This window comes from Juglans microcarpa x Juglans regia, chromosome 2D (assembly GCF_004785595.1).
Source record: "Juglans microcarpa x Juglans regia isolate MS1-56 chromosome 2D, Jm3101_v1.0, whole genome shotgun sequence".
NCBI classification, from domain to species: Eukaryota; Viridiplantae; Streptophyta; class Magnoliopsida; order Fagales; family Juglandaceae; genus Juglans; species Juglans microcarpa x Juglans regia.
The window spans coordinates 122,932-148,074 of record NC_054596.1 but is presented as its reverse complement, the minus strand read 5'-3'; the positions used below and the strand labels follow the sequence as shown (position 1 = coordinate 148,074).

The window sequence follows — 25,143 nt, the reverse complement described above, 5'->3', positions numbered from 1 at the left end:
TTAATTATTTTAATTTTATTTTTCTTAAATTAATTATATTTTTTTACTCATCATCACTCTATATTTCCAATCTGCTCACCTTTTTCGGACGGTCTCTATGTCCACCTTCTCCGGCACGGTTATGACTCCCAAATCAGTGCACAAATCATTTAAAAAAATTACATGGTTATATTATGTGATTTACATGGATTTCATAGTATTTGTATATATCATAAAGACCCGCAAATTAGTGCACAAATCACTTCCAAATCAGTACAAATCAAAGCACAAATCAATGCAAATTAGTGGCAAGTATGCGACAGTGGAAATCAGAGCAAAAATCAATGCAAATAAGAAGATTATCCCAATTATTTTCATCAATTTCTTGGCAAGTATGCGAGGAAAATAAACTCAAAACCAGTCAACAAATCAATGAGAAGTCAATGAAAAAATCAAACCATAGAGTGACAGAAGAAACGAAGACGACGACGACTACTGTGGTGGGCGAGGAAACAAGCTGAGGGAGAAACAGCTTCGATAAATAGTGGGGGGAGGGGGAGGGGGAGGGGGGACGGAGGAAAAGATTTCAGTGGGGGGCGACGGAGCTTGGTGGTGTGTTGGCGTTTTCTGCTTGGTGGTGGCGACAAACCTGGTTTGGTGGTCTGATTTCGTCACCGATAGTTTGGTTATTAATGATTTCAAATTTGAAGTTCTCCATGTTCTTCTCATAGGGGTTTAATCAAATGAGCTCAAATGTTTTGTGTTTTGTATGAAATCTCTTATGTGTCTTATTTTGACTAGGGCTATTAAACTCACAAGTTCAGCTCAACTATTTTGAAGAAGCTCACTTTCCATCTTATCAAAGAGTGGGAGAGCAATGGAGAAGATGTAATAAAATGATCAAGAAAATACCCAAAAAGAGACTAATAATTGACTACAAAGAATCTGATCGAATGATATTTAGAACTAACAGCTTGGAAGCAGTGCATGAAATACACACGCTAGTGATTTGTACTAGTGTTGGCTGGGAGTGGTGGAGCAAAGGTTGCAATTATGATGATAGGGACAAGGTGTTTTGAATCTTTGGTGATAGAAAATCATAAATCCATTCGCAAAATGTTAAAGAAAATTGGAGGGAGAGGGAGACAGAGAGAGGCCCTCGCTTTTAATAATTAAAACGGTAACCGTTCATGTCATATTGTATCATATCTTCATGATTAAATGACTAAACAAATAGACTTCACTCTTTTCTATCCGATTGCTTGTTGTAAAAAAAAAAAAAAGAAAAAATAACAGTACAGATTACTTTAATCAAAATGAGTGGAAACCAATGGAAGCCGAAACATTTCCTTGGGGACATGAGAGTCTGTGAGCCACGAATCAAGCTGAATGTTTGTCAGCTGCCAGTTTCTTTCCTTTTTTATTTTTTAATTTTCTGCGTTAAGAATAGAGAAACTGCAGGGGAAGGAGGGAAAAGATTCTTACAACAACTAATATAAGGCCTCTCAGAGAAGTAAAAGCCTCAAAGGTGTAGACTGTAGATAAAAGGAAACCTTGATCCGCCAACGTTAGCGAGCACGAACTACAATTTACAAATACGGATATAGATTAAAAGAAAAAAAAAAACCGAATCTAATACAATGGATTTGGTTGCTTTCCTCTTTTTATTTGGATTAAATAGTATCTATGATACAAAAAGGATCGAAAAATGTAACGATAGGTGATTATACCATTATATCTTTTAATCTGTCTTTTATTAATTGGAACATAAAAACAAAGGGCGTTGCAGTTATTGTTATGGGAAATGCTCGATTCCATTTAATTTGGGGGAGGCGACTACCTATAAACATTGACCACTTGAGAAAGTTCCGGTCTGTTCAAACTCTTTAATTCATCCATCTGAAACACTACCATACAATAAAGTAGATTTGTCTGATGACCAAAACGAGAAAAGAAAGAAAATAAAATAAAAATATTCTTCACTCTTTCTTCTTTCTTTTTTCTTTTTGTAACTTTTCTTTTGGCAGATTTAGATGAAAATAACATTAACCAGTAAACCAACAGAGCCATGGCACCTCAAAATTTAAAACCCCTTATGCAGCCCTTCCTAATTCAATATCTTTGTACTCGAGAAGAAATCCGCATATTGATACAGAACTATCGACCCGATCAAATAGCACTTGAAGCCAGATGTAATCCTATTTACAAATAAAGCCGAGATTGCACTGGCACCGGCCTTTCTTCTACCATTCGACAAAAAATATGGATGTTATTTACGTAATTATAAAGAAGTATTGATAATTCATGAAATTTAGAACCACCGTTGATGCAAAACGAATCTCTTTCATTTCATTGCTCATAATAGACATCTTCCAACGACACAATTGGGCATCTTGGTCCATGATTGTTGTCAAGCTGATATATTTTCTCAAGCATCCGATGGTGTTATGTTACCACATGATTCACAATTAAGGGTCCACAAACCAGATAAGCAGGTGAAGGTATTCTCAGATCAACGAAGAAAATATCAGTAGAATCCCCTCATGGTTTTCACCTTCATAGAGAAAACAAAACAAACCTTACCTTCTTAAGTTTACAACACAAGTCATACAACTAGTACCATGAAAAGACCTCAAGTTTCATTTCTTGTGGTTATGTCACTACAAAATTACTCAATTAACAATTCAGCATGATAAGAATATCGAAGATTTCATTGGCTACACGAGAGTGGAAATCACATGGATGTCAACATATGGTAAAAGAAGAAACGTTCTAAAATTAGGCTCCACAGAGCAATCATGTTCCTAAACTATAATTGTTTTGCAATCAGCATCCTAAATTGAGATCAACTTGCAACGTCAGCACAGGCATCCAAATCAAGGGTCAAAACCAGGAGCTTAGTGGGGTGGGGTGGATATTAAAAATAAATGTGCACTTATCTCTTAACTTTGATAGATCAATAAATTCCACTTGTCCACTAGTCAATTAATTTTGACACTAATTTGAACAGCAGGGTCGTCATTGCAAGTTGATCTCCAAATAGGGTGTTGATAGCAAAAAATTAAAGGTCAGGCAGAACACTACAAATGAACCTATAATTTAGGGAGGACAGCCAGAGTTTACTCAAGATATAATCTATTTCCAATGATTCTTCTCCTATTAAGTGGTCAGTTTATTATAAAAAAAATAATTTGTCAATCAATGAAAGGATTTCTCAAAGAAAGTTTAATATAGAAGGAAAGTAAGAACTTTTTGTTTGAGAAGAAAACTTACCTCCACGGTTGAATCTTCCAGCCTTGGACTGTATGCAAAGTTTTTATGAGAGTTGGCAGCTAGTTAGGCTTCTTACCTATGTCTGCAATCTCTCGACATTACTGCCAATAGGAACTATCAGCACCACAGAAAAATTTATCTTTAAGCCAAAAAAAAAAAAAAAAAAAAAACCATCTTCACCATATCAGAAAAAGGTGAAGAACATTTCTCAGAAAATCTCGTCCACAATTCCTCTTCTTAGAGCATGATAATAGCTTAATAATGCTAAAACATAGTTAATTATTATAATAGAAGTTCAAAGGAGCGCCCAAACCTCATGAATTTCAACTTCTCTAATATTCTATGCAATTTGATGAAAGTGAAGAGTTGCCAGCCAAAGTCTAAGAACCAACAAATTTTAAATTACAAGAACCACCAGCTGCCATCGGTTTTAAACAAGAAAACTGGCCTCTTTGCTAGGAGTGCATACTAATGAAACATAACCACAAAATCTGGTTTTTTTTGGGGGGGGGGGGGGGGGGAGTGGTACAGACCAAAATTCATGATCCCATTGCATCACAAAAGGCTTCTAATTCCTAATAAATTAATTACTTCTAAAACAATTCCTCAAAAATTAATGAAATAGCTTCTATTCAGCACATACAATATAGCAGGGGGACAAAATGATTTAGATTGAATAATACAGTGTTATTTTTCATGTTTCAAATGATATCAAAGCAACTTTAAGACAAAAAATTGATGGTCGGAACCCGGCTCAAGCAGTGAAGGCCTTGGGTTTGGGGGTATGCTCCCCCTAGGTCTAAGGTTCAAATCCCATTGGTTGCAAACAATTTCTAGTGGTCATTAGACTGGGGGATTTTCCCATTGAATTACCTGAGGTGCACTTGCGGGAAACTCTTTGCCGATGACCTGTGCACCGTCGGGATTAGTCAGGATGTTGTTTCTGTACACTCGGTGCCAATAAAAAAAAAGATTGATGGTCGAAAATTTTTGAGATGTTAAGAGTGATATAGGACAATAGCACTTGGAAGGAACTTTGAAGGAGCAAAGTAAGAAGCCAAAAAGAAAGAGAACGAAGAAGAAGCCATAACAAAAGAGAAAAGAATAGAGGGGAAAAAGAGAGGAGAGGGATAAATTACTTTCTCACATTTTTACTTCATTCAAAACTTGAATGTAGTGGAGTGTAGAGGAGACTAGGGTTGGGTAGCGGGCCTCTGCATCCGGCCCATTTGGCCCTTGCTTGGGGCGGGCGAGGGCACCCGCTCGCCATGTGCATCCGCCTGCACTCTAGGAGGTGCCTAGGGACGGGCTCAGGTTGGGCCCAAGCCCGCCTGGGTTTTCACCCATTTGTCTGGTCCTACATATATATATATATATTTAAAAAATAATTTTTTTAATAAAATGACGTCGTTTTTAAAACACTCACCCCCCTCATCTCTCTCTCTCTCCCTCCCTCCATGGGCAGATGACCCTGAGACCAATCCGCCCCAGGATCCAAACAAGGGCACCCGCCCACAGGGGCGGGAGGTGTGGGTAGCACCCCTAGAGGAGACTTAAATAAACTCCTAAAGAGATGGATTAGAGATAAAACTTCTAAGAATTTCAAGTCTAACTTGACTCTTAACTTAGCCCAGTCCTAATTGGACTCTACCAGGCACATTTCTTGAATTACTCTTAAAATAAAAGATAAACAAAATAACATCCTAAATAAACTAAAATTCAACTCACTCATCCATTCATCCTGCATCATTCTCTCTTGCTTCGAAAAAACTAAATCTCGAGCTTTTTTTTTTTGATAAGTTAGAACTTTTATTAAGCACAATGTAATAGGCGAAGCCTGAGTAAATACCCGACTAAATCTCGAGCTTTTAAATCCCAAAAGGTTGAAAAGTACCCATGGGGTCACTCCTTGGAGCAAAACACTGGACTGGGACCGTGAAATGGACATGGGCTTGCCTCTTTGTTGCTTTGGACCTCCAAAAAACTGGTCTGAATGGTTGTTATTGGGCTTCAATGAAAGCCCACAAAAATGATGCCAAAGATAAATACAAATCACATGAATGCTGGCACCTTGAACTTTTTATTTTCTTTTTTATTTTCTTCCAATTAGACCTACTAATAAAAAATCAAGGCTTCTTCACTGATTTTTGTTTTTTAAATTATTTATTGGCACATGCCCTAAGCAAGGAGTTTCCTGCAAGTGCATCTAAGGTAATTCAAGGGGAAGTTCCCCCAATCTGATGGCCCCTAAAAACTGTTTGCACCCAAGAGGATTTGAACCTTAGACCTACAGGGAGCATACCACCAAGACCAAGGGCCAACCCCTAGGAGTTAAGGCTTCTTCATTGAATTCACCCTGAAATTCTTTTTCTCTTTCCCAACAAAAGCTTTCTCGGTCTCTGAATATAAGTTTTCTTTGCATAAATATTAGCACAGGAGAGAACTTGTAGGTGGCGCAACACAAAGGATGTTCATCATGGATTGGTTGCCATGGTGGTGTTTGGACAGTGGGCTGACAACGGAGAAAGCTGGCTGGGATGATGGTACTTGGTACCGATGGTGGTGGTTGTTCTGGTTAATTTTGTTTCGATTGGTATTGAAGAGTGATTTACAAGTTGAAGGTTCCAAAGTTTGGAGGGATAACGGGTAGCCTGGTTTGGGTGTTGGGATGTTTTGTCCTTTCAGATTTTGGATTGCCAATTGGGGTTGAAACTTGAAAGGATGTGTTGTGACTTTGTTTGGGATCCTTTTTTTGTGGCTGGGAATTGAGATATTGGGTGTGGGTGCTTTTAGGCTGCAAAAAGAGGCATCGGGGCCCTCAGGAGGGGTTGGGTGGGAGTGTATGGGTTACAATAATTGGTTATGTTTGGTTCATTGGGTGTGGTTGTGGTGTTGAGGAAATCCTTTGTGTACGAGGAAGTCTATTACAGCTGGCCTTGAGATCTCATGGTGCTCGAATGCCAAACTGATGGAGGCTAACAACACTTGGAAGAAATCTCAAAGGAACAATGAAGCCAAAGATGGGAGAGAGAAACAACTCAGGAAAAGATAGTGTCATGGTGGTAACAAATTTAACGGTTGGAAGAGAAAAGAAGGGGTTAAACTGGGAGTTTGGGATTAAATGAAACGGGGGAGTTTTGGGGAAATAAATAAAACGGTGCATTTTGTGTAAGAGAGTTTGATGTGGCGTTGTGTTTCATGTTTTGAATAGCTGCGTTTAATCTTCTTTTTTTTTTTTTTTTTTTTTTTTTTTTTTTTTTTTTTTTTTTTTTTTTTTTTTTTTTTTTTTTTTTTTTTTTGTAGATTGACTGGTATAAAAAGAAGAGTAGTCGTGTAAGAGGATCATCATAAAATACTTAGATGAATTGTGTAACTGGTGTTTGAGAGTTCAACCAGAAAATACTTTGGGAATAATTTCCTTATCTTATTTCTGACTTACACGAATTTCCTTCTTATAGGAACCTCAAGAAATCTAAACTAGGAAAAGAATAACTAATTAGTTTACCTAATAAAGATACATTCATAATTTATAACCATTGACTAATTACTGCCTAATTTACAGCTATACAAACTTGGTAACTATACAATCTTGGTAATTATTACTATATCTTTTTGATTTTCCAACAAGTTCCTCGAAAACTCTTTCCAAGAATAAAGATTGGTTCCTTGGGTTTTCTTGAATTTTTCTCTTGATTTTTCCATCGTTTGTATCACTAGTCTGTGTGAAGTGAGGCTCATCCCTTACAATTGGTATCAGAGAGGATTGATCCTCTGATGGCAAAGGCACGTGTGCAACAGCTCTGGAGTTACAACATGAAGGGGTTCACAAACAACTGGAGGATCATCAGCAGGCCATTTATAGCATTATTGAAAGGTTAGACTAGTTAACTGATATGCTTGATCACTAGTAGAAAGTAGACATTGTGATTCTATTGAGGTAGGAATAAATAAACCCAGAGGGGGGTATGAATCTTGTGCCTAGAGGAGTACGGTTGGATTTTCCCCATTTTGAGGGAACAATCCAACTGAGTGGATTTTCAAAGCCATCTAGTACCTTGAGTTTCATCAAACTCCCCCTAGTCAGAAACTTTTATTAGCTTCTTACCATATGGAAGGTGAGGACTGTATGGTATCAAGATGCTTTGGACAGGGGTCAATTCAATAGTTGGGAGTCCTTTGTGAAAAGTTTACAAGTTAGATTTGGGCCAACAACTTCTGATGACCCAATGGAGGCACTGGCACGTATGAAGCAAACTTCATTTGTAGCTTCTTATAAGGCTCAATTTGAGGTGCTATCGAATATGCTTAAAGGGCTGTTAGAAAGGCACAAGCTCAACTGTTTTTTAAGTGGATTGAAGGATGAGATTCATTTGCCAATGAGAATGCTCTATCCTATCAATCTCAATGTTGCTTTTGGATTGGCTAAAATCCAAGAAGAGTATGTTTTGACATCAAGAAGGTCTTGGAGGCAAGTTGGAAGTAATGTGGAGAAGGGGTCTTTTGAATCAAGTTCTAAAGTTACTAGAGGACGGAAGGGTAATGTTCCAATTAAAGAGGTTTTTTCTTCACATATAGATGAGAAGAGGAAGAAAGGCATTTATTACCATTGTGATGAAAAATGGAATCCATCCCTTATTTGCAAGAATCCTAAAGTGTATTTCTTGCAACTTGACGATTCTGTGGAAGGTGAAGTGCAACACGATGACTATGTGGAGACTGTGCATAATTGTAATGAAGATCAGAAACATGCTAGGGAAGATTTAGAGATTTTGATTAATGCTATATCTGGTTTTTCTAGTAACAATGCAATGAGATTACTTGGGAAAATTGGATCTTTTATAGAGAAGATCTTGGTTGATCCAGGAAGTACTCGCAACTTCCTGGATCCTTTGGTGATGGAAGCAACTAAACTGAGAATTCAGAAGGATTCTAGTTTGTAGGTGAAAGTGGCCAATGGTGATAAAATTTGGAGTTAAGGCAGATGTGAAGAAGCAGTTAGAATAAAAGGAACTAAGTTCTTGATTCCTTTCTATGTATTGACCCTTGGGGGGTGTGATGTTGTATTGGGAGTACAATGGTTAAATACTTTAGGTCCCATTAATTGGGACTTCACTAATATGACTATGCAGTTTGTAGTTCAAGGCAATGAGTTGATATTGAAGGGCCTTAACTCTAAGGAGATATTAGTAGAAGCAACTGAAAAACAGCTGAAATCCTCCTTTGTGAGGAAACAGGCTTGAAGGAAGTGAGTCAGTTGCAGCCTGAAATAGCAGAAGTTATCCAGGAGTTTCAAGGGGTTTTTGAGGAACTCGTGGGATTGCCACCACCAAGATCCTTTGACCATCAGATTTTGATGAAGGAAGGAACTGCTCCTATGCCAGTAAGACCTCATAGATACCCACATTACCAAAAAACTGAGATTGAAAAGATTTTCAAGGACTTGTTGAAGAATGGAGTGATAAGGTCAAGCCAAAGCCCATTTTCTTTACCAGCTTTGCTTGTTAAGAAAGCTGATGGAACCTGAAGAATGTGTATAAACTATAGGGCTTTAAATCAAGAGACCATCAAAGACAAATTCCCAATACCTGTCATTGATGAACTACTTGATGAGCTCTTTGGTGCAAAATTTTTTTCCAAGCTTGATTTGAGATCAGGCTATCATCAAATTAGAGTGAGGGATCAAGACATTTCCAAGACAGCTTTTAGAACTCATGAAGGCCAATATGAGTTCTTGATCATGTAGTTTGGACTCACAAATGCTCCAGCCACATTCCAAGACTCGATGAATGAGGTATTCAAGCCTTATCTCGGGAAATTTGTATTAGCTTTATTTTTATGACATTTTGGTTTATAGCCAAAGTTTTTCTATTCATATCACACATTTGAGGTCTATATTGAGACTCTTATAATAGCATAATTTGTTTGCTAAAATGTCAAAATGTAGATTTGGGATAAAAGAAGTGGATTATTTGGGTCACATTATCTCGGGTGAAGAAGTAAGGGTAGACCCAGCCAAGCTGTCTTCTATGCTAGAGTGGCCTATTCCTAGCACATTGAAATCCTTAATAGGTTTCTTGGGTCTCAGGTTATTATAGGAAGTTCGTGAGACATTATGGGGCCATAGCCCTCTTAACCATGTTACTAAAGAAAAATGCATTTGTATGGTCAGATGAACCTACAAGGGCATTTCAAGATTTGAAGCAAGTTGTCACCCAACCTCTTGTTTTGAGGTTGCCAGATTTTTAAGAGTTTACAATCGAATGTGATGCATCTGGGAGAGGGCTGGGGGCTGTGCTTATGCAAGAGGGCCAACCATTAGCATTTTTCAGTAAAACCTTGAAGGGGAACACTTTAATGCTATCAATATATGAGAAGGAGCTATTGACATTAGTTTCAGCAGTAGCCAAGTGGAGACCATACTTGCTTGGTCAGACTTTCAAGGTCAAAACTAACCAACAAACATTGAAGTATCTTTTAGAGAAGAGAGCAGGCATTGAAGCACAATATAAGTGGATTGCTATGTTGATGGGGCACAATTTCAAAATAGAATACAAAAGAGGGAGATACAATAAAGTAGTTGATGCCTTGTCGAGGAAATGGGAGGAAGAAGAAGCTACAACGAGGGTGGCGATACTTTAAGTTTGAAAATAAGTGGTTGAAAATTGAAAGCTTCGTGGACAGGGTCAGGCAATGACGGTCTTCATATCAGATACATTGTACCCTTAGCTTCATCTTTGCAGGCAAGCTGAAAGCTCTAAAAAAAGACTTAGGCCCCTCATTTGGATAGTGAGATGAGATGAGATAGTTTTAGATGAAAGTTGAAAAAATATTGTTAGAATATTATTTTTTAATATTATTATTGTTTTAAGATTTGAAAATTTTGAATTGTTTATTATATTTTGTGTAGAAATTTGAAAAAATTGTAGAGATGAGATGATACTCAATCTTTGGGTAACATAGGGGAACGTAAGAAAATCAAGTTGGAGGAGATTCAAGAGTTAGAGAGGATACAAAAGGATCGAGTCCTCTCCCAGGAAGACAAAGTTGGTTGCAGATTTAGATAAAATTGGACTAGTCAATGATACAATTGGAGCTCCATTGAAACATTAAAAAACGCAAGAACTTATCATTCCCAAGCAATGTGGGATCCCATACACCACCTACTTTTATCCTTATCATATAGGATATCACAATCTACCCCCCTAAATTCCTGACGTCCTCGTTGGGCCTGCCTGTTGTAGGTGACACGGCTCAAGTCCCACATTTATGATTGGGATAGGCTCTGATACCATTTGTAACGCTCCCAATGGAAGGTCCAAACCACATGACCTATACTCCAAAAGGATTAGTCAATAATACAATCGGGGTCCCATTGGAATCTTTTAAAGAGCAAGAACTTCTCATTCCCAAGCAATATGAGATCTAATACACCACCTACCATTATCCTTATCATATGGGATATCACAGGGCTCTAGGATTAAATTTTGGAGCGACTTCTAGTGTGGAAATGGTGCTCTAAAGGACTTATTCCCCTCTGTTTACCAGGTTGCATCTGAAAAAGAAAATTCAGTTGTTGATCTCATGGTGATATCGAGGGAGCAAGTTCAATGGAACATCAATTTCAGTAGGACGGCTCAAGATTGGGAAGTGGGCAGCTTTGAGGATTTCTTTAGTCTATTGTATTCCACAAAACGGAGCAACCAACGAGCTAATATGTTACGGTGGATACCCGCAGGCAAATGCATATTCTAGGTTCGCTCCTTCTATAAAGCTCTCACACACTCGACGAATAATCAATTTCCATGGAGAAGGATTTGGCGACATAAGACGCCTCTCAAAGCAGCATTTTTCGCTTGGATAGCTTCTTGAGTAAGGTCCTGACAACAGATAACTTGAGGAAATGTAGGGTGATCATAACGGATTGGTGCTGCATGTGTAAGAAATCCGGTAAGACTGTGGATCATCTCTTATTACACTACAAGACTATTACAACATTATGGAATGAAGTGTTCAGCATATTAGCCTTAGCTTGGGCCATGCCCGCTACTGTGGATGCACTTTTGGCCAGCTGGTGTCTGTGGCAAAAGCGCAATGCACGGACACTCGAAGACAAGGAGCGCTCAATAGAGGAACTAAGAGCTTTTTTTTATTACAACTTAATGTACATGGGCCATAGCTATAGACTTTAATGGCCTTAATTTGCATGACTTCCTTATCTCTATTGATTCCACATAGTTAGAGCGTACCTTTGTATATCTTCTTCTGTACTTGGGTTCTGGCTATCATTATTGAAGAAAATCGTTTACTTATAAAAAAAAAAAAAAAAAAAAAAAAAAAAAAAAAGAAGCTATTTTGGCCTTAATTTCTTTCCCCACACTAGTTTGGATTGAAGAGTTGAAGCACAGTTATGAGTTGTCCAAAGAGATAACTAATATTGTTTCTCAATTGCAACAAGGTGGTGAGGGGCCTAAAGGGTATACTCTACAACAAGGGTTGCTAGTGAAGAAAGGGAGATTGGTGATTGTGCCCTTATCCCCTTTCAAAACAAGTTCTGCAATTTATTCACTATAATCCCCAAGCAGGCCATGTGGGGTACCAAAAGACTTTGCGGAGAGCAAGAAAGGGATTTTTTTTTGGAAGGAATGGGTAGAGACATCAAGAACATGGTTAAGGAGCGTGAGATCTGGTAGCTCACTAAACACGAGAATAATCACCCAGCAGGGTTGTTGCAGCCCTTGCCCATTCTAGATTCACCTTGGTTGGACATCTCAATAGATTTCATTGAGGGTTTGCCAATGTCCAATGGGATGAGTGTAGTATTTTCAGTGGTGGATAGATTAACCAAATTTGTTCACTTCTTTCTTATGTCTCATCCATACACTACAACCAAAGTGGCTCAAGTTTTCTTCTCGGGTGTCTTTAAGCTTCATGGTATCCCAAGAACAATTGTCTCAGATAGAGATCCAGTCTTCACCAGTTCCTTTTAGAAGGAATTATTTCAGTTACATGGCACTTCATTGGCATTTAGTTCAACATATCATCCTCAGTTTGATGGTTAGACTGAGGCCTTAAATAAATGCTTGGAGGGCTATTTGAGATGTTATATTGGTACAGACCAAAGGAATGGAGCAACTGGCTACCTATGGCAGAGTGGTGCTATAATACTTCTAATCATTCTACAACTTTAATGTTTCCATTTGAAGCACTCTATAGTTATCCTCCTCCTAGGCTACTTGTTTATATCCCTGGCACCACAGCTAATGCAGCAGTTGAGCAGCAATTAAAGTCTAGAGATCAAATTTTGTTTCTTTTGAAAGAAAACTTGAAGAAGGCCCAGCATAGGATGAAGTTATTTGCTGGCAGGAAAAGAATTGAGAGATCATTTGAGGTGGAAGATTGGGTGTTAAGGTTGTAGCCTTACAGATAGAAGGCAATAGCAATGAGGCACAATTTGAAATTAGCTCCTAGATATTATCGTCCTTTTCAGATGGTACAAAGGATTGGAGCAGTTGCATATAAGCTGGCATTACCCTCTAATTCACGAATTCATCTAGTCTTCCATGTGTCCTGTTTGCAGAGGAAACTGGATGATCAGATCTCTCCCTTATCTACTCTACCTCCAGTGGATCCTGAAGACAATGTACAACCTGAACCCAAGGCTATTTTGGAAAGGAGAATGGTTAAGGTTGGAAACCATGCAGCAACAAAAGTTAGTGGTTGGGAGCACCAGCTGAGGACAGCATACGGGAGTCACTGTGGAAGCTGCGTAGCCTCTACCATCTCACCTTGTGGGCAAGGTCCTTTAAGGGAGAGGGGTGCTGGAAGAGTTTGGCAGTGCATTGGCCTTGAGGACAAGATTGTCATGGTGATAACAAATTTAACGGCTGGAAGAGAAAAGAAAGGGTTAAACGAGGAGTTTGGGATTAATCATTAAATGAACGGGGAGTTTTGGGAAAATAAGTAAAACGGTGCGTTTTGTGTAAAAGAGTTTGATGTAGCGTTGTGTTTTACGTTTTGATTGTTGCGTTTTGGAATAAGTAAAACAGTGCGTTAGAAAGGGATCTACTGTAGTGTTGCATTTCATGTTTTGAATAGCCGCGTTTTATCTTTTCTTTGTAGATTGTTTGGTATAAAAGGAGAAGAGTCGTGTAAGAGGATCATCAGAAAATACTTTGACGAATTGTGTAACTGGAGGTTGAGAGTTCCTTGAAAACTCTTTCCAAAAATAAAGATTGGTTCTTGAGTTTTCTTCAATTTCTATCTTGATTTTTCCATCGTTTGTATCAGTAGTCTGTGTGAAGAGTGGCTCATCCCTTACAGATAGAGACTATGAGGAGGGGAGGGAGAACATAACTTTCTCACAATTGTAATACATCCAAAATCTGAATCTATTGGAGTTATTACAAAGGAGGGTTGAATAGACAAACAGGAGTCTTAATATAATTAGGACTTCAACTTTATATAAACTCCTGGAGAGATATAATTAGATATAAATCTCCTATGCCTAGCTTGACTCATCCATTCATCCCGCATCATGGAGTAAAGTTTCATGAGAGCCAGGCATTAAGGTGAAGACTTTATTAGTTTATTGGAGTCAGCAAGCATATTACCTTCAAGCAGAATGAATGCATATTGAGATTGGGAAGAAGAAAGAAGCAAAATCATGTCTAGAAAACAATCTAAGGCTTTACCTTGACCATAATTAAGAAAAAAAAGGTAAGGCTTTGTGCCAATCAAAAATAACAAAAGAAAAAGAAATCAAGGTAAGGCTTTATTAGTTTACCAGTGTTAGCAAGCATATTGCTTTCAAACAGAACAAGTACGTATAGAGAACGGGGAGAAAAAATAAGCAAAATCATGTGCAGAAATCAAGTCAAAGCTTTATTAGTTTATCAGCTTTAGCAAGCATATTAGTTTCAGAATAAACACATGCTGAGAATGAAAACAAAAATGGGGTAAAAAACAAAACAAAAATTATGTTCGCAAAATATGGGTAAGGAATTACAAGATTGATGACGACAGATTTCCTGGAGAAGACGCGCTCTGGCCCTATTGACGGTGTTAAAACACAGGCATATATGTTCTTCAAGATCTTGGAGCAGGTGCAGGAAATTGAGCTGGTTCTTGTGGAGTTGTTTGATTACCTCCACGATCGGATGTTTCTCCCCGCCTCTCTCTAGTCCAAGGCGAATGAGGAATTTGTCATTGTCAACCGCATTGTGCAGACGAACAACGAGGCGATCAATGGTGTCAAGCTCATTGTTTAGAACAAAAGTGCCCTTGAGAGCAGCATCAAGTTGTGCCACATGGGCAACTTCTTTGTGAGTAAAGTTTGAAGTTTGAGGAAGGTATGCGGTGCAGAAGGTCCCGGCAGCAAAGACTACAAGGGTGTGAACGGCTATAGCAATAGCGGAAACAGCGGTCCCAAAGGCGGCGCAAATACAACAATCGGCGGACGAGGCAGTGGCGCCGCGGAGGAGGCGGAGTCGAGAGCGGGACTTGCGGAGGCTGCGATCGAGCTGTTGCTTGAGCTGGGAGAAGCAGCGGCGCATGTCATTGAAGTTGTGGGAATGAGGACAAGGGAAAGGGTTGTCGAGGCGGTCGAATTCAAGGAAAAGGTCGAAGGCGCGATTGCACTGGGATTGGGTGAGGAGGGAAGAGTGGGAGTCGGAGTCAGAGTGAAGAGGAAGGACGTCGAGGAGGGAATAGAGAGGGGCGTAGAGGGAACGTGCACGATCGACGCTATGGAGGAGGAGAAGGCAGAGAACGGTGGATTTCTCGCTGTGTTCGAAATAGGCTTTGACAAGACGGGTGAGGGTGTTGGTCTTGGTCTTGGCGTGGCGAAGGGCGTCTTCCACGCAATCACGGTTGGGGTGAAGCACCTGTGCCAATAGGAGCTGGTGGTGGGAGTCTTCGACGCAATTTGTAGCGGTGGTGGGTTGAATTTGGGACCATATCTCGCGGTAGGAGTTGGTTTGGACATTGAGGGTATACTCGCGAGTGAGGTTGACGGTGGGTGAGGGTTGAGCGCTCGAACTGTCCTCTGTCGGATTCCCTGTGGCCAACAGAAATAAAAGATTAAAAATCTGATTAGCACTATTACACGAACAGGTTCTGCACAAAAAGAGAGAGCCCAGGGTTGCCTTGGAAATGAGGAGGAGGAGGAGGAGGAGGTGGCGGTGGCGGTGGTGCCGCCATGGAAGCCACTGACGATGACGACGACGACGACTTCGACTTGAGGGAGAGGCAGTGCAGCATTTTCCTCCAATGTTTTACTTTCGAAAAGGGAGTATACCAGTGAAAACTGGCGTAGAAATAAAGGCACGGTTTGGATCAAACAGAGCTTGCAGAGAAGATGCATGTATTTACCGGGTATGCGTATTAGCGTATGAATATATATCTTCACGACCTCCGCACACTTTACATTTTATATTTTTTTTTAATTTTTATTATTTTTTTCTTTTATCAAATATTTATTATATAAATAATGAATAAAAAATTTGAAATAATTTAAAAAGAATAAACTAAAAAAAAATTAAAAAAAATTAAAAAATTAAAATTTAAAAAATATGAAATGTAGAGTGTGGTAGAAATTGTGTAACAAAACTCTCCCATTATAGAAAAATCACACTCTTCAAAGAGACACACCTGTTCTCGCATTGTGGACTTTAGAAACTGTAATCCAGATTTTAGAAGACACGAGAAAACCAAACAAAATTTGTTATTAACAATTGAAAAATGCTAAAGTCAGGCATATTTGGGGCCTCCTCGTGCACGGCGTCTAGCGTGTATTATTGAAACAAAGCGTTTCATAATCAATCCCTCAATCGAGTTCATCTTCAATATAACCTCATGAAACGGTACGTTTCAATAAAAATAAAAAAACTAGCCCTCCGCACCTCCAGCTCCCTTCCATCCTTGCGAAGAACCTCAATTTCCCTACACCGATTACAGAATCCTAAGCCCTCCGATGAATCTCGCGTCCCTCTCAAAATCGCTTCCTTCTCAAGATACATACACAGTTGCTAGTATAAGTTGTACAACCCATCTTCGTCAACGTCATAAACGCAAAGTGTTGCAAAATTAAAAGCAAGAAAAACAGAGCTTCAAAAGGTCGCCCTTTGAATACTCAACTTTTATTTAATTTTTTTTCTCTCATTTTCCAAAACTTAAAAAATACTCAACTCAAATTATCTCACTATTATTCATAAAATTCTCATATCATCTCACTCTTCAAACGAGCCATAGTCAAATTTTGTTTAATATCACATATTTTTACGCATTTTAAAACTATAAATATCATTTCTCTTTACCTATTCCTCTAGAAACTTAATTTCACGTTTGAATTATCTATCTAAATTCTATATAATAAAAACAGATTACCATTTTTTATTTTTATTTTTTATCTAATTTATTTTTGCATATCAAAAGGAACACAAAATGTATTGTATCTCTTGATGATACACAATTGAGGATTCTCCTAACCAACCTGCGAAAAAGCCCACTTCTTGTGCCAAAAAATTTCAACTTCCACAATATCTCGGTTACGAGGAATAGAAAGTAAAAGAAGCAAGATGCTCTATGATTTGCTCTTCAAATGAGTGGTACATATACTTATAATTTTATGCATAATATTATATGTACCGAGTAAAAGATCCATTGTATCACTTTTTCATTTTTTAATTCGAATATTGAATTTCAAATTTTATAATTTTCAATCTATCAATTAATTATGTGAGTAAAAATTACAAGTATAAATAACATTTTTCTACTAATATTACAAATCAACTGCACATGCATCATTCACAACTAATCATATTGCGTTCATTAGATGGGGTAGTCTTCACATGAAGCTAAGGGGTGTGATCACAGCAAACAGTGTACCCATTGGATTGCACCATCTCCATGATGATGTTCCCATGAAGGCTGTGACGCCCCGACTCCTACGTACAAAAAATACAGGAATCGTGACGTCAAGATGATGACAACACGGCCACACATCCCAACGATAGTGTCAAGTGTGTGTACATGCAACAGTGTACAATAAACAACGCAGCGGATAAATTAAGCAAGTCAACTAAGTACCAGAATTTTAATACAAATATTCAAAACAAAGTATTTTTAAAAAGTTACACAGTCATCCAAAATAAATATATTACAAGTCCAAACCAAAACGAGTGATCCCAAATCACTCCTCGGGCGGAGCCGAATCCTCAGGCTCACCCTCATCCTCCCCTGCATCAAAATCTGCATTATCATAGAACGGTACTGCAGGTAAATATAAACCAAACAACCACGAGATAAAAACATATTAGTGCAACTAACATGCATGCATATGATGAAATATGCATCAAATCCAAAATATCATTTCCCCCGAAAATGGATATTTTCCAACACAAGTCAAAATCCAATTTTGGCCCAAAAACACTAATCCGTCATTTTTCCAAAAAATGACCCAAATCAATAAAACTTCATTTTCTCAGAAAATGAATCACATAAAATCATTTTATTCAACACACGCTATTTTCCCATAAAACAGCACATCAATCCATTAACCATATGCACCATGATCTCCCCTAGGGATCATCCACACGTCTTGGCTTCATAGCGATGCCCAGTTCCGCGCCCAGCGCGTTCGTGGCCAAGCATCCTCTAGCCCCCGCCAGCAGAGGGGCCACGGAGTCGGCATGAGACCATCTCGTCCGATCCCATCGTCGCCCAGCGACGATCCAAGGGATGTCACTCAGTATATTCCGCTCCCGAGTGACCAGATGAGCTCTACCGAGATAATGCCCCATCTCGACTTGGAGTCGTGATACACACGCACCCAAAATCCTTTAACACATGAAAATCCAGTTTTCATGAAACATATGAACATGAATGCATGTACACGAAAACTCAGTTTCCTTTACAAACATGATCATGTGTGCAATATGCTATGTACTTGAATAACACCATACCAACAACCAACATTTCACAATACCAACCAAACATACAACTCTGTCCACAATCCATCCGACCCCCGAACTCCTGGACTCAGTCTGGCATGTCCAACCAGATCACAATAATATGAGTTAGTGCAAAAATATATTTAAATTACGATAGTTCTTTAGAAAAATACTTACAGTGCTATATAATAATTTCTAGAGGATCACGGAAGTGCAAAAGGTGGCGGCTCAGCAACAAAACATTGTAAAATACACTGTGGTCATGGGTCTCAAATACCCACTTTTCAACAGGGACAAACCAAGACCCGAAATTGATAGGGTAGGGTATAGGGATGTCGGTGAAACTAGTGGTGGTGGTGGTTGGCCGTGGGTGGCGGCGCAAAGGGTGGTTGAAGACAAAAAATATCCAAATCGAAAATGGGGTTGGTTGTGCTTCACCGGTGACGGATCGGAGCTGGGGTTGGGTGCATTGAGTTGCTATAAGGTCGAGGATGAAGTGGTGAAGAAATAGTGGTCAGAGGTGGCGCGACGGCGGCACGCGGGCTCAAGGAATACCGCGGCTTTAAGCGGTTCGTGGAGGCTAACGGCGGCGTGAAAGGAGCTGAGAATGGAGGGGTGTGATCGCCGGCCGGAGGGAAGAGGCTGGGCTGGGCGGTGAGGTGCACGGTGGCGCGCGGCGGTGGCTGGGTGGAGAAGGAGAAATCGCACGGGGGAGAGAGGGAGCAGGTTGCAGCGCGCGGGAGAGCAGGGGAAGAAAGAAAAAAAAAAGAAAGAAATGAAAAGAAAAAAGAAAATGAAAAAAAAGAGAGGAAAGAGAAAATATAGAGAAAGAAATGAGGTCCAATCCTCACATCTTGGGTCACAAAAATGATCCAACGGAAACGATTTCAAAACAAAAAGTTAAATAAAATAATTTAAACGTAATGATACAATGAAATTAAAATAATTAAATCCAACAATCAATTAATTTAAAATAAAGAATAATTTAAATACATCACAATAATAAATATTAAGGAAACATCTCAAATTAATTTTTTCACAATTTAAAGATATAAAATAAACCATTTAAAATATCCGATAATTTTAAAATAAGAGAATAAAATTTTAAATTAATAAAAATAATCATTCAATAAAAATACACTAAAATACGGGGTGTTACAAGAGGTGTTGGTTGTGTTCCTTATTAATGGTTGTGTCCCTTGCCAACCAATGTCTTGTAGTCTATAAATAGAGACCATTTGTACACAATTCGTTTACTCGCAATTCCCATGTTCATTACTAACTTGTGGGATAAATACACTCACGACAGTGTCACCATTTTGCCAAAGTGCCGTTTATTTTCGTTCTATAAATTTCAACAATGGTACTAAGAGCCTAGTAATGACAAATGGGTTGTTTTCTCTCATAGAGAACCATTAATACGCAAGTGCGTGTTCTGACAACCACATTTTGCATATTACAATCATTTACGTCAACTTTCGAATCCTATAACCAAGTTATTTCAAGTCACGGTGGGAGGCCTCAAATATATTGAAAACTTGTAAAATCTAGTTTATAGTCATTACTTTGAAGAAAACTACTGGAGAATTTTCACACAAAGAAGCAAAATTTGTGAAGCCAACATAGAGAATAGTAAACAGTTTTCAAATACTATTTCGGCCAGTCACCGGAGTTCCTCACCACTGTTGGGGTTGGAAAGTGTCGAGGACACATTGGAATAGGGTGGTCATCATCCAAATCGTCAAACGAAAGTGAAGATTCCACATTTACATAGTTGGTGTCCACCTAATGCGAGGAAGAGGAAGACTACATTGGTCGAAACAGCACCATTTTGACCAATGATAGATAGAGTTCAAATCACTTTTGGCTAAACGACATTCAAGTGAGGAAGAAAATGACCAAAGCCTACATGGAATGGTGTTGTTTCGTTTTGGCTGCATCTGAGGATCCAAAACCTACAAGGAACAACACTATTTCATCCAAGGAGGCAAACAATGCTATTTTGAGAACTCTGGAAGGTGCTCGAAATAAACAACACGCCGCTATTTTGAACGAACTGAACAACGTCATTTCGTCTGGACCTAAGTCGCATCAAACGGCTTGTAAAAAACAAGCCCAATCCCAAGCCCAAACCACTAGCCTAGAAGTCAACCTATTTTTTAAAGTCGCACACTGAGCCACAAGCAAAGAAGAAGACTGTCGATTTTCTACACCTGAACCCGGTCTAAAATGCTTGAACCACCTGACTCGATTTTCTGAACTAGTTCAGTCCAGTTTAGTTTTTTTTTTCTTTTTTTTTTTGCCGTTCCAAGTCATTTCAAGCCCAATTTAGTTTGTTCAAAAGTCGTTACACTCTTGGTTCTATGCTAGATCATTATAGGGCACCTATTAGTCAAGAAAACTACCAAAGATTCCTTGAAAGGGGAGGAACATCAAGAAAAGTTTGTGGCAACACTCAATCGGGGCATCACTTTCATTATTCTCCTTATTTAAAATACAAAAAGAGAATTTTAGGCTGCCACCTTGGATTAAATTCAAAGATTATTATTATTATTATTATTATTATTATTATTATTATTATTATTATTATTATTATTGTTATTATTATTATTAAGTCTATAATAATTTAATTTTCTCACAATTTGAACTATGTAATTTATTTATTTACAATAGAATACATTTATTATTTCTATATTTTGTTATTAACTTTTAAGATTTGTTTATGCTACTGAAGAAAAGTATTGATCCCTCGAGGAACAAAAATTGAATGGAAGAAACTTTTTGGCCTGAAAAATGCATATAACTTTTCTTCTAACCTATGAAAAGTCCTTATCAATATTAGCAACATCAAAACTATATGAAAATGTAGAAAATGGCTCAAATGAAAGTGGAAGCAGCGTATGGACCAAAGACGAATGCGAAGAACACAATGCTTGGGCAAAATTTTGATCTTACATGGTATGAATGATGATATCATTCATTTTTTTTAAAGACTATGAAAATGCTAAGAAAATTATGGATGCAATTGAAGGTAAGTATGGATTATTTGATACTTACATACAATTATTGTTGGATAAGTATAACCGAACTTGCATGAAAGAGAATGATGATATAGTCAATCTTGTACTCGAAATGGAATTGATTGTAGAAGAATTATATGATGTTGGTCATCCTCTTATTGATAAAATGCAAGTTATAACCATATTAAATAGTATTCTTTTATCTTGGGATCATATTATTACTTCTTTAACACAGTGAAAATGAAATAATAATAACATCGCTTCCAATACTTTTGGTATTTGAAGGAGAATGGATGAAGATGAGGAACAAAGAGAGTGAATCATCCAATTTATTGATGACTCAAGATAAATGTTCTATATAAAACAAGATAAAGCAAAAACAATTTTTTAAGTAAAAAAAATGGTTGAAAAAGAGGTAAAATAAGCCATTTAATGGAAACTATTTTAAATATAGAAAGAAAGGACGTTCTAAATCACAATGTCCTAATAAGGAAAAAGCAAATGAAAACAAGTAAATTGTGATGACAGTTTCAGAAATAATGTATGTGGAACCATCGTCAGATTTATGGTGGGTTGATTTTACAGTAATAAGACATATATGCAAGAAGATAGAACTGTTTGTCAAACTTGATGAGAAACAAAGAGGTAAGCACAAAGTGTACATGGGGAACAAAACATATTGCAATGTTTTGGGGCAAGTTACATGCAAATTTTATGTAAATGGTTTTGTTGTTTTGCTTACTGATGTATTGTATGTACCTAGTATTCGTAGGAATCTAATATCTATGCTTATATTTGATTAAAAAAAACACTCTACACAATTTGGGTTTAAGTCTGAAACTGTTGTTATTAATAAGGATTATATATCAGTGAAATGTGTTAAAGAACACAAGATGTATGTACTGAATATTAATATAAATAATAAAGTATCTATTTATGAAAATATTACTTATTTATGGCATTTGAGATTATGTCATATAAATAAAATAAAATGATCATAATGTATAAAAGTGGATTAATACTACAAATAAACTTGGATGACTTTGATATGTGTGAACCATGTATCAAAGACAAACTAAGTAATAGATCTTTTTCAAAGAATTGGAAATCCATAGATTAAATTTAAAGTAGAAGTAGAAACTCGGTTGTGTAGGCCTATTAAAAACTTGAATAGTGATAAGGGGTGAGAGTTTGAAATTTTGGATAATTTCTACAAATTGAATTGTATAAAACATATTTATATTATACCATATAAGGTTCAACAAAATGACATTGCATAAAGGTGAAATAGAACTCTATTGGATATAATAAAATCAATGATGACATATGCTGATCTAACAATATATTTTTAGGGAGAAACATTGTCGATAACGACATATATATTGAATAGAGTTGAAACCAAAGCAAATCTATTACACCTTACGAAATATGGACATGATATAAAACAGATTTAAGCAAACTCAAAGTGTGGGGTTGTAAGGTACAAAAGCTTATCTTAAGGCCATTATGTGATAAATTAAAAAATAAAACCTAGGAATGCAGGTTTATCATTTATGTAGAAAATAAAAGTGGCTACAAATTTTATCACTCCGATAGAGAACTGATAGAAAGTGAAGTTAACTGAACTTCCAAATGATAGAAAATCTATTGGTGTAAGTGAGTTCTCAGAAGAAAATTTAAAGTTGATGGAAGTTTGGAAAGATACAAAACAAGACTGGTGGCTAAATGATGTACTCAACAACTAGGTGTAGACTTTGTGGATACGTATTCGCTTGTGGCGAATTCACATCCATAAGGATAGTCATGTCTAGTGTTGCTAAGATGAATTTGAAATTACATTAGTTAGATGTAAATACGACTTTTCTCAATAGTGAATTAAAAAATGACATCTTTATGATTCAGCCAGAAGGATTCGAAATTGAAGGATATGAAGAAAAAGTCTACAAGTTAAAGAAGTCACTGTATGAACTTAAGCAATCTTCAAGATAATCGTACTTGAAGTTTCAAGTTTCACAAGCAATTTTAGAAATTAGATATGAAATTAGTCCAATAGATTATTGTATTTAAAGTAACATTATTATCATTATATGTTGATGATATATTACTAACAATTAATTCTCTAGATATGTTGGTGAAAACAAAAGAAATCTTGAGATCTAAATTTAAAATGAAAGAATGGGTGAATCTGCCTATGTTCTTAGTATAAGAATTTCAAGAGATAGAAACTCAAATATGTTATGTTTAGATAAAAAAAAAAATATCTAGAAAAAATATTTAAAAGATTTGATCTGGAAAATCGTAAACCCTTAAGTACACATGTTTACAAAGATTATACTTTGAATAAAAGTATGTGCCCAAAATATGAGGAGAAAACAAGCGAAATGCTTAAAATTTCCTATGTACAAGCTGTGGGAAGGCTCGTGTATGCAATTACAAATATGCGACCATATATTTGTCATGCAATAAGATTGGTAAGTAGATATCAATTTAATCCTGGTAAAAAATATTGAAAAACAGTAAAGCGTATATTAAAGTATTTACAAGGTAAAAAAAATATGAAATTGTTCTTTGCTATCAGTGATCTAGAATTAATTTGCTATATTGATGCTGATTTTGAAAGTGATGTAGATGATAGAAAATCTATAAGTTGATATATATTTATATTTGGTGAAATAACAGTTTCTTCGTTGAGTAAGAAATAAGGCTGTGTTGTTAAATTCACAATGGAAGCAGAGTATATTGCTTACAGAACTGTAGTGAGTAATGAGGTGTGGATGAAACGTTTTGTTAAAAGCTTAAGTTTAAGTACATCCATAGAACCATTCAATATGTTTTGTGAATTAGTCCATCATCTAGTTAATATAAAGTGGAATAAAGAGTTCCAAAGGAAAATACTTTAATGTGCATTATTGCTATATTTTGGATATAGTGGAGAGAGATAAAGTCAAGGTTAATTTTGTTTTCTCAATTGAGATGGTAGCAAATCCAATGACCAGAGATTGTCTCTGGAGAAATTTATAGAACATGTGATCAAAATGGAGATGAAAGGTACCTAAGTAAAATAACCTCATGGTTAGCATGCATAACTCAAGAAGTTCTTGGGACATCTAGATAAATAGAGTTATGGAGAGTTACCCAAAGTAAATGGTTGTTCATTTGTAAAGTCACTGATAAGATAATTAAGAAAAGTCTCATAAATGACGTCAGAAGAAGTATTTAATAAAATTTCAGTACAAGTTGATTGTCTAGGTAAAGTGTTAATCATTTGTAAAATCACTAATAAACTGATTAAGAAAAGCCTCAGGAATGACCTTTAGAGGAAGTACTTAATAAAAATTTAGTGCAGATTGATACATGTTTGATGTATTTGACTAAAATCGTTAATTGTGACAGAGGTATATATAATCCAGTCATAGATAAATGATATCATTCACTAAAGATTTAGTGAAATGAAATCATTCTTAATATGTTATCAGTAGGAGCACATATGATAAATTTTGCGCTTAGATGAGGTAATGATAAAAGCGTGCGTTGTTATGCTCTGACACCAATTTGTAAGAGTTGTAGATGAGAGTTGAGTTGTGGAAAGCCTATATTGGCACGAAGGTAATATACTCAACTGATTCATCATCGTTTTTGTCAAGTGAGAGATGTAAATTTAAGAGATGTGATCACCCATTTGATTGTATACTTTCTCCATAGTGATGGTTCCTATGTGGAGTATTGGTTCAAGAGATATCAAGATATACAACCTTTGAAAATAATGACAAAAAAAAGATAAACACATCAAGAAGACGGAAAGAAAATTATAAACGAACGGGAAAGGGGGATGGGGCGAGTATGGGATTCTTCGTCAGGACAGATGATAATTTATCAAACATTTTGTCTTATTTGTTTGTTTGTTTGTTTTTGTAACAACAATA

At 37.0% G+C, this 25,143-nt stretch overlaps 1 protein-coding gene across 8 annotated transcripts; it reads right to left on the bottom strand.

Annotated features, from left to right (window-relative positions):
* Positions 1–73: 73 nt before the first annotated feature.
* Positions 74–15,655, bottom strand: LOC121250297 (UPF0496 protein At3g19330). Of its 8 annotated transcripts, none has more exons than XR_005937749.1 (4): positions 15,396–15,655; positions 14,258–15,307; positions 3,253–3,366; positions 74–128 (listed from the first exon to the last, which is right to left on the bottom strand). XR_005937749.1 is itself a non-coding variant. In XM_041149390.1 (3 exons), the coding sequence occupies exons 1-3, from the start codon at positions 15,508–15,510 to the stop codon at positions 3,351–3,353; spliced, it is 1,206 nt and encodes a 401-aa protein (XP_041005324.1). In that variant the 5' UTR covers positions 15,511–15,655; the 3' UTR covers positions 2,956–3,350. The 8 variants fall into 8 exon arrangements, 4 of the variants coding, with proteins under 4 accessions (XP_041005324.1, XP_041005325.1, XP_041005326.1 ...); XR_005937750.1 differs by having other exon boundaries at positions 3,253–3,353; XR_005937748.1 differs by having other exon boundaries at positions 76–219.
* Between the last annotated feature and the right edge of the window lie 9,488 nt (positions 15,656–25,143).

Coding starts and splice junctions, on each gene's coding strand:
- LOC121250297 (XM_041149389.1), bottom strand. CDS start 15,510: ATGCTGCACTGCCTCTCCCTCAAGTCGAAGTCGTCGTCGTCGTCATCG. Junction 15,308..15,395: donor TCCTCCTCCTCATTTCCAAG/GCAACCCTGGGC, acceptor TGTTGGCCACAG/GGAATCCGACAGAGGACAGT. Junction 13,137..14,257: donor AATCTGTCGTCATCAATCTT/GTAATTCCTTAC, acceptor TTTCTCTTCCAG/CCGTTAAATTTGTTATCACC.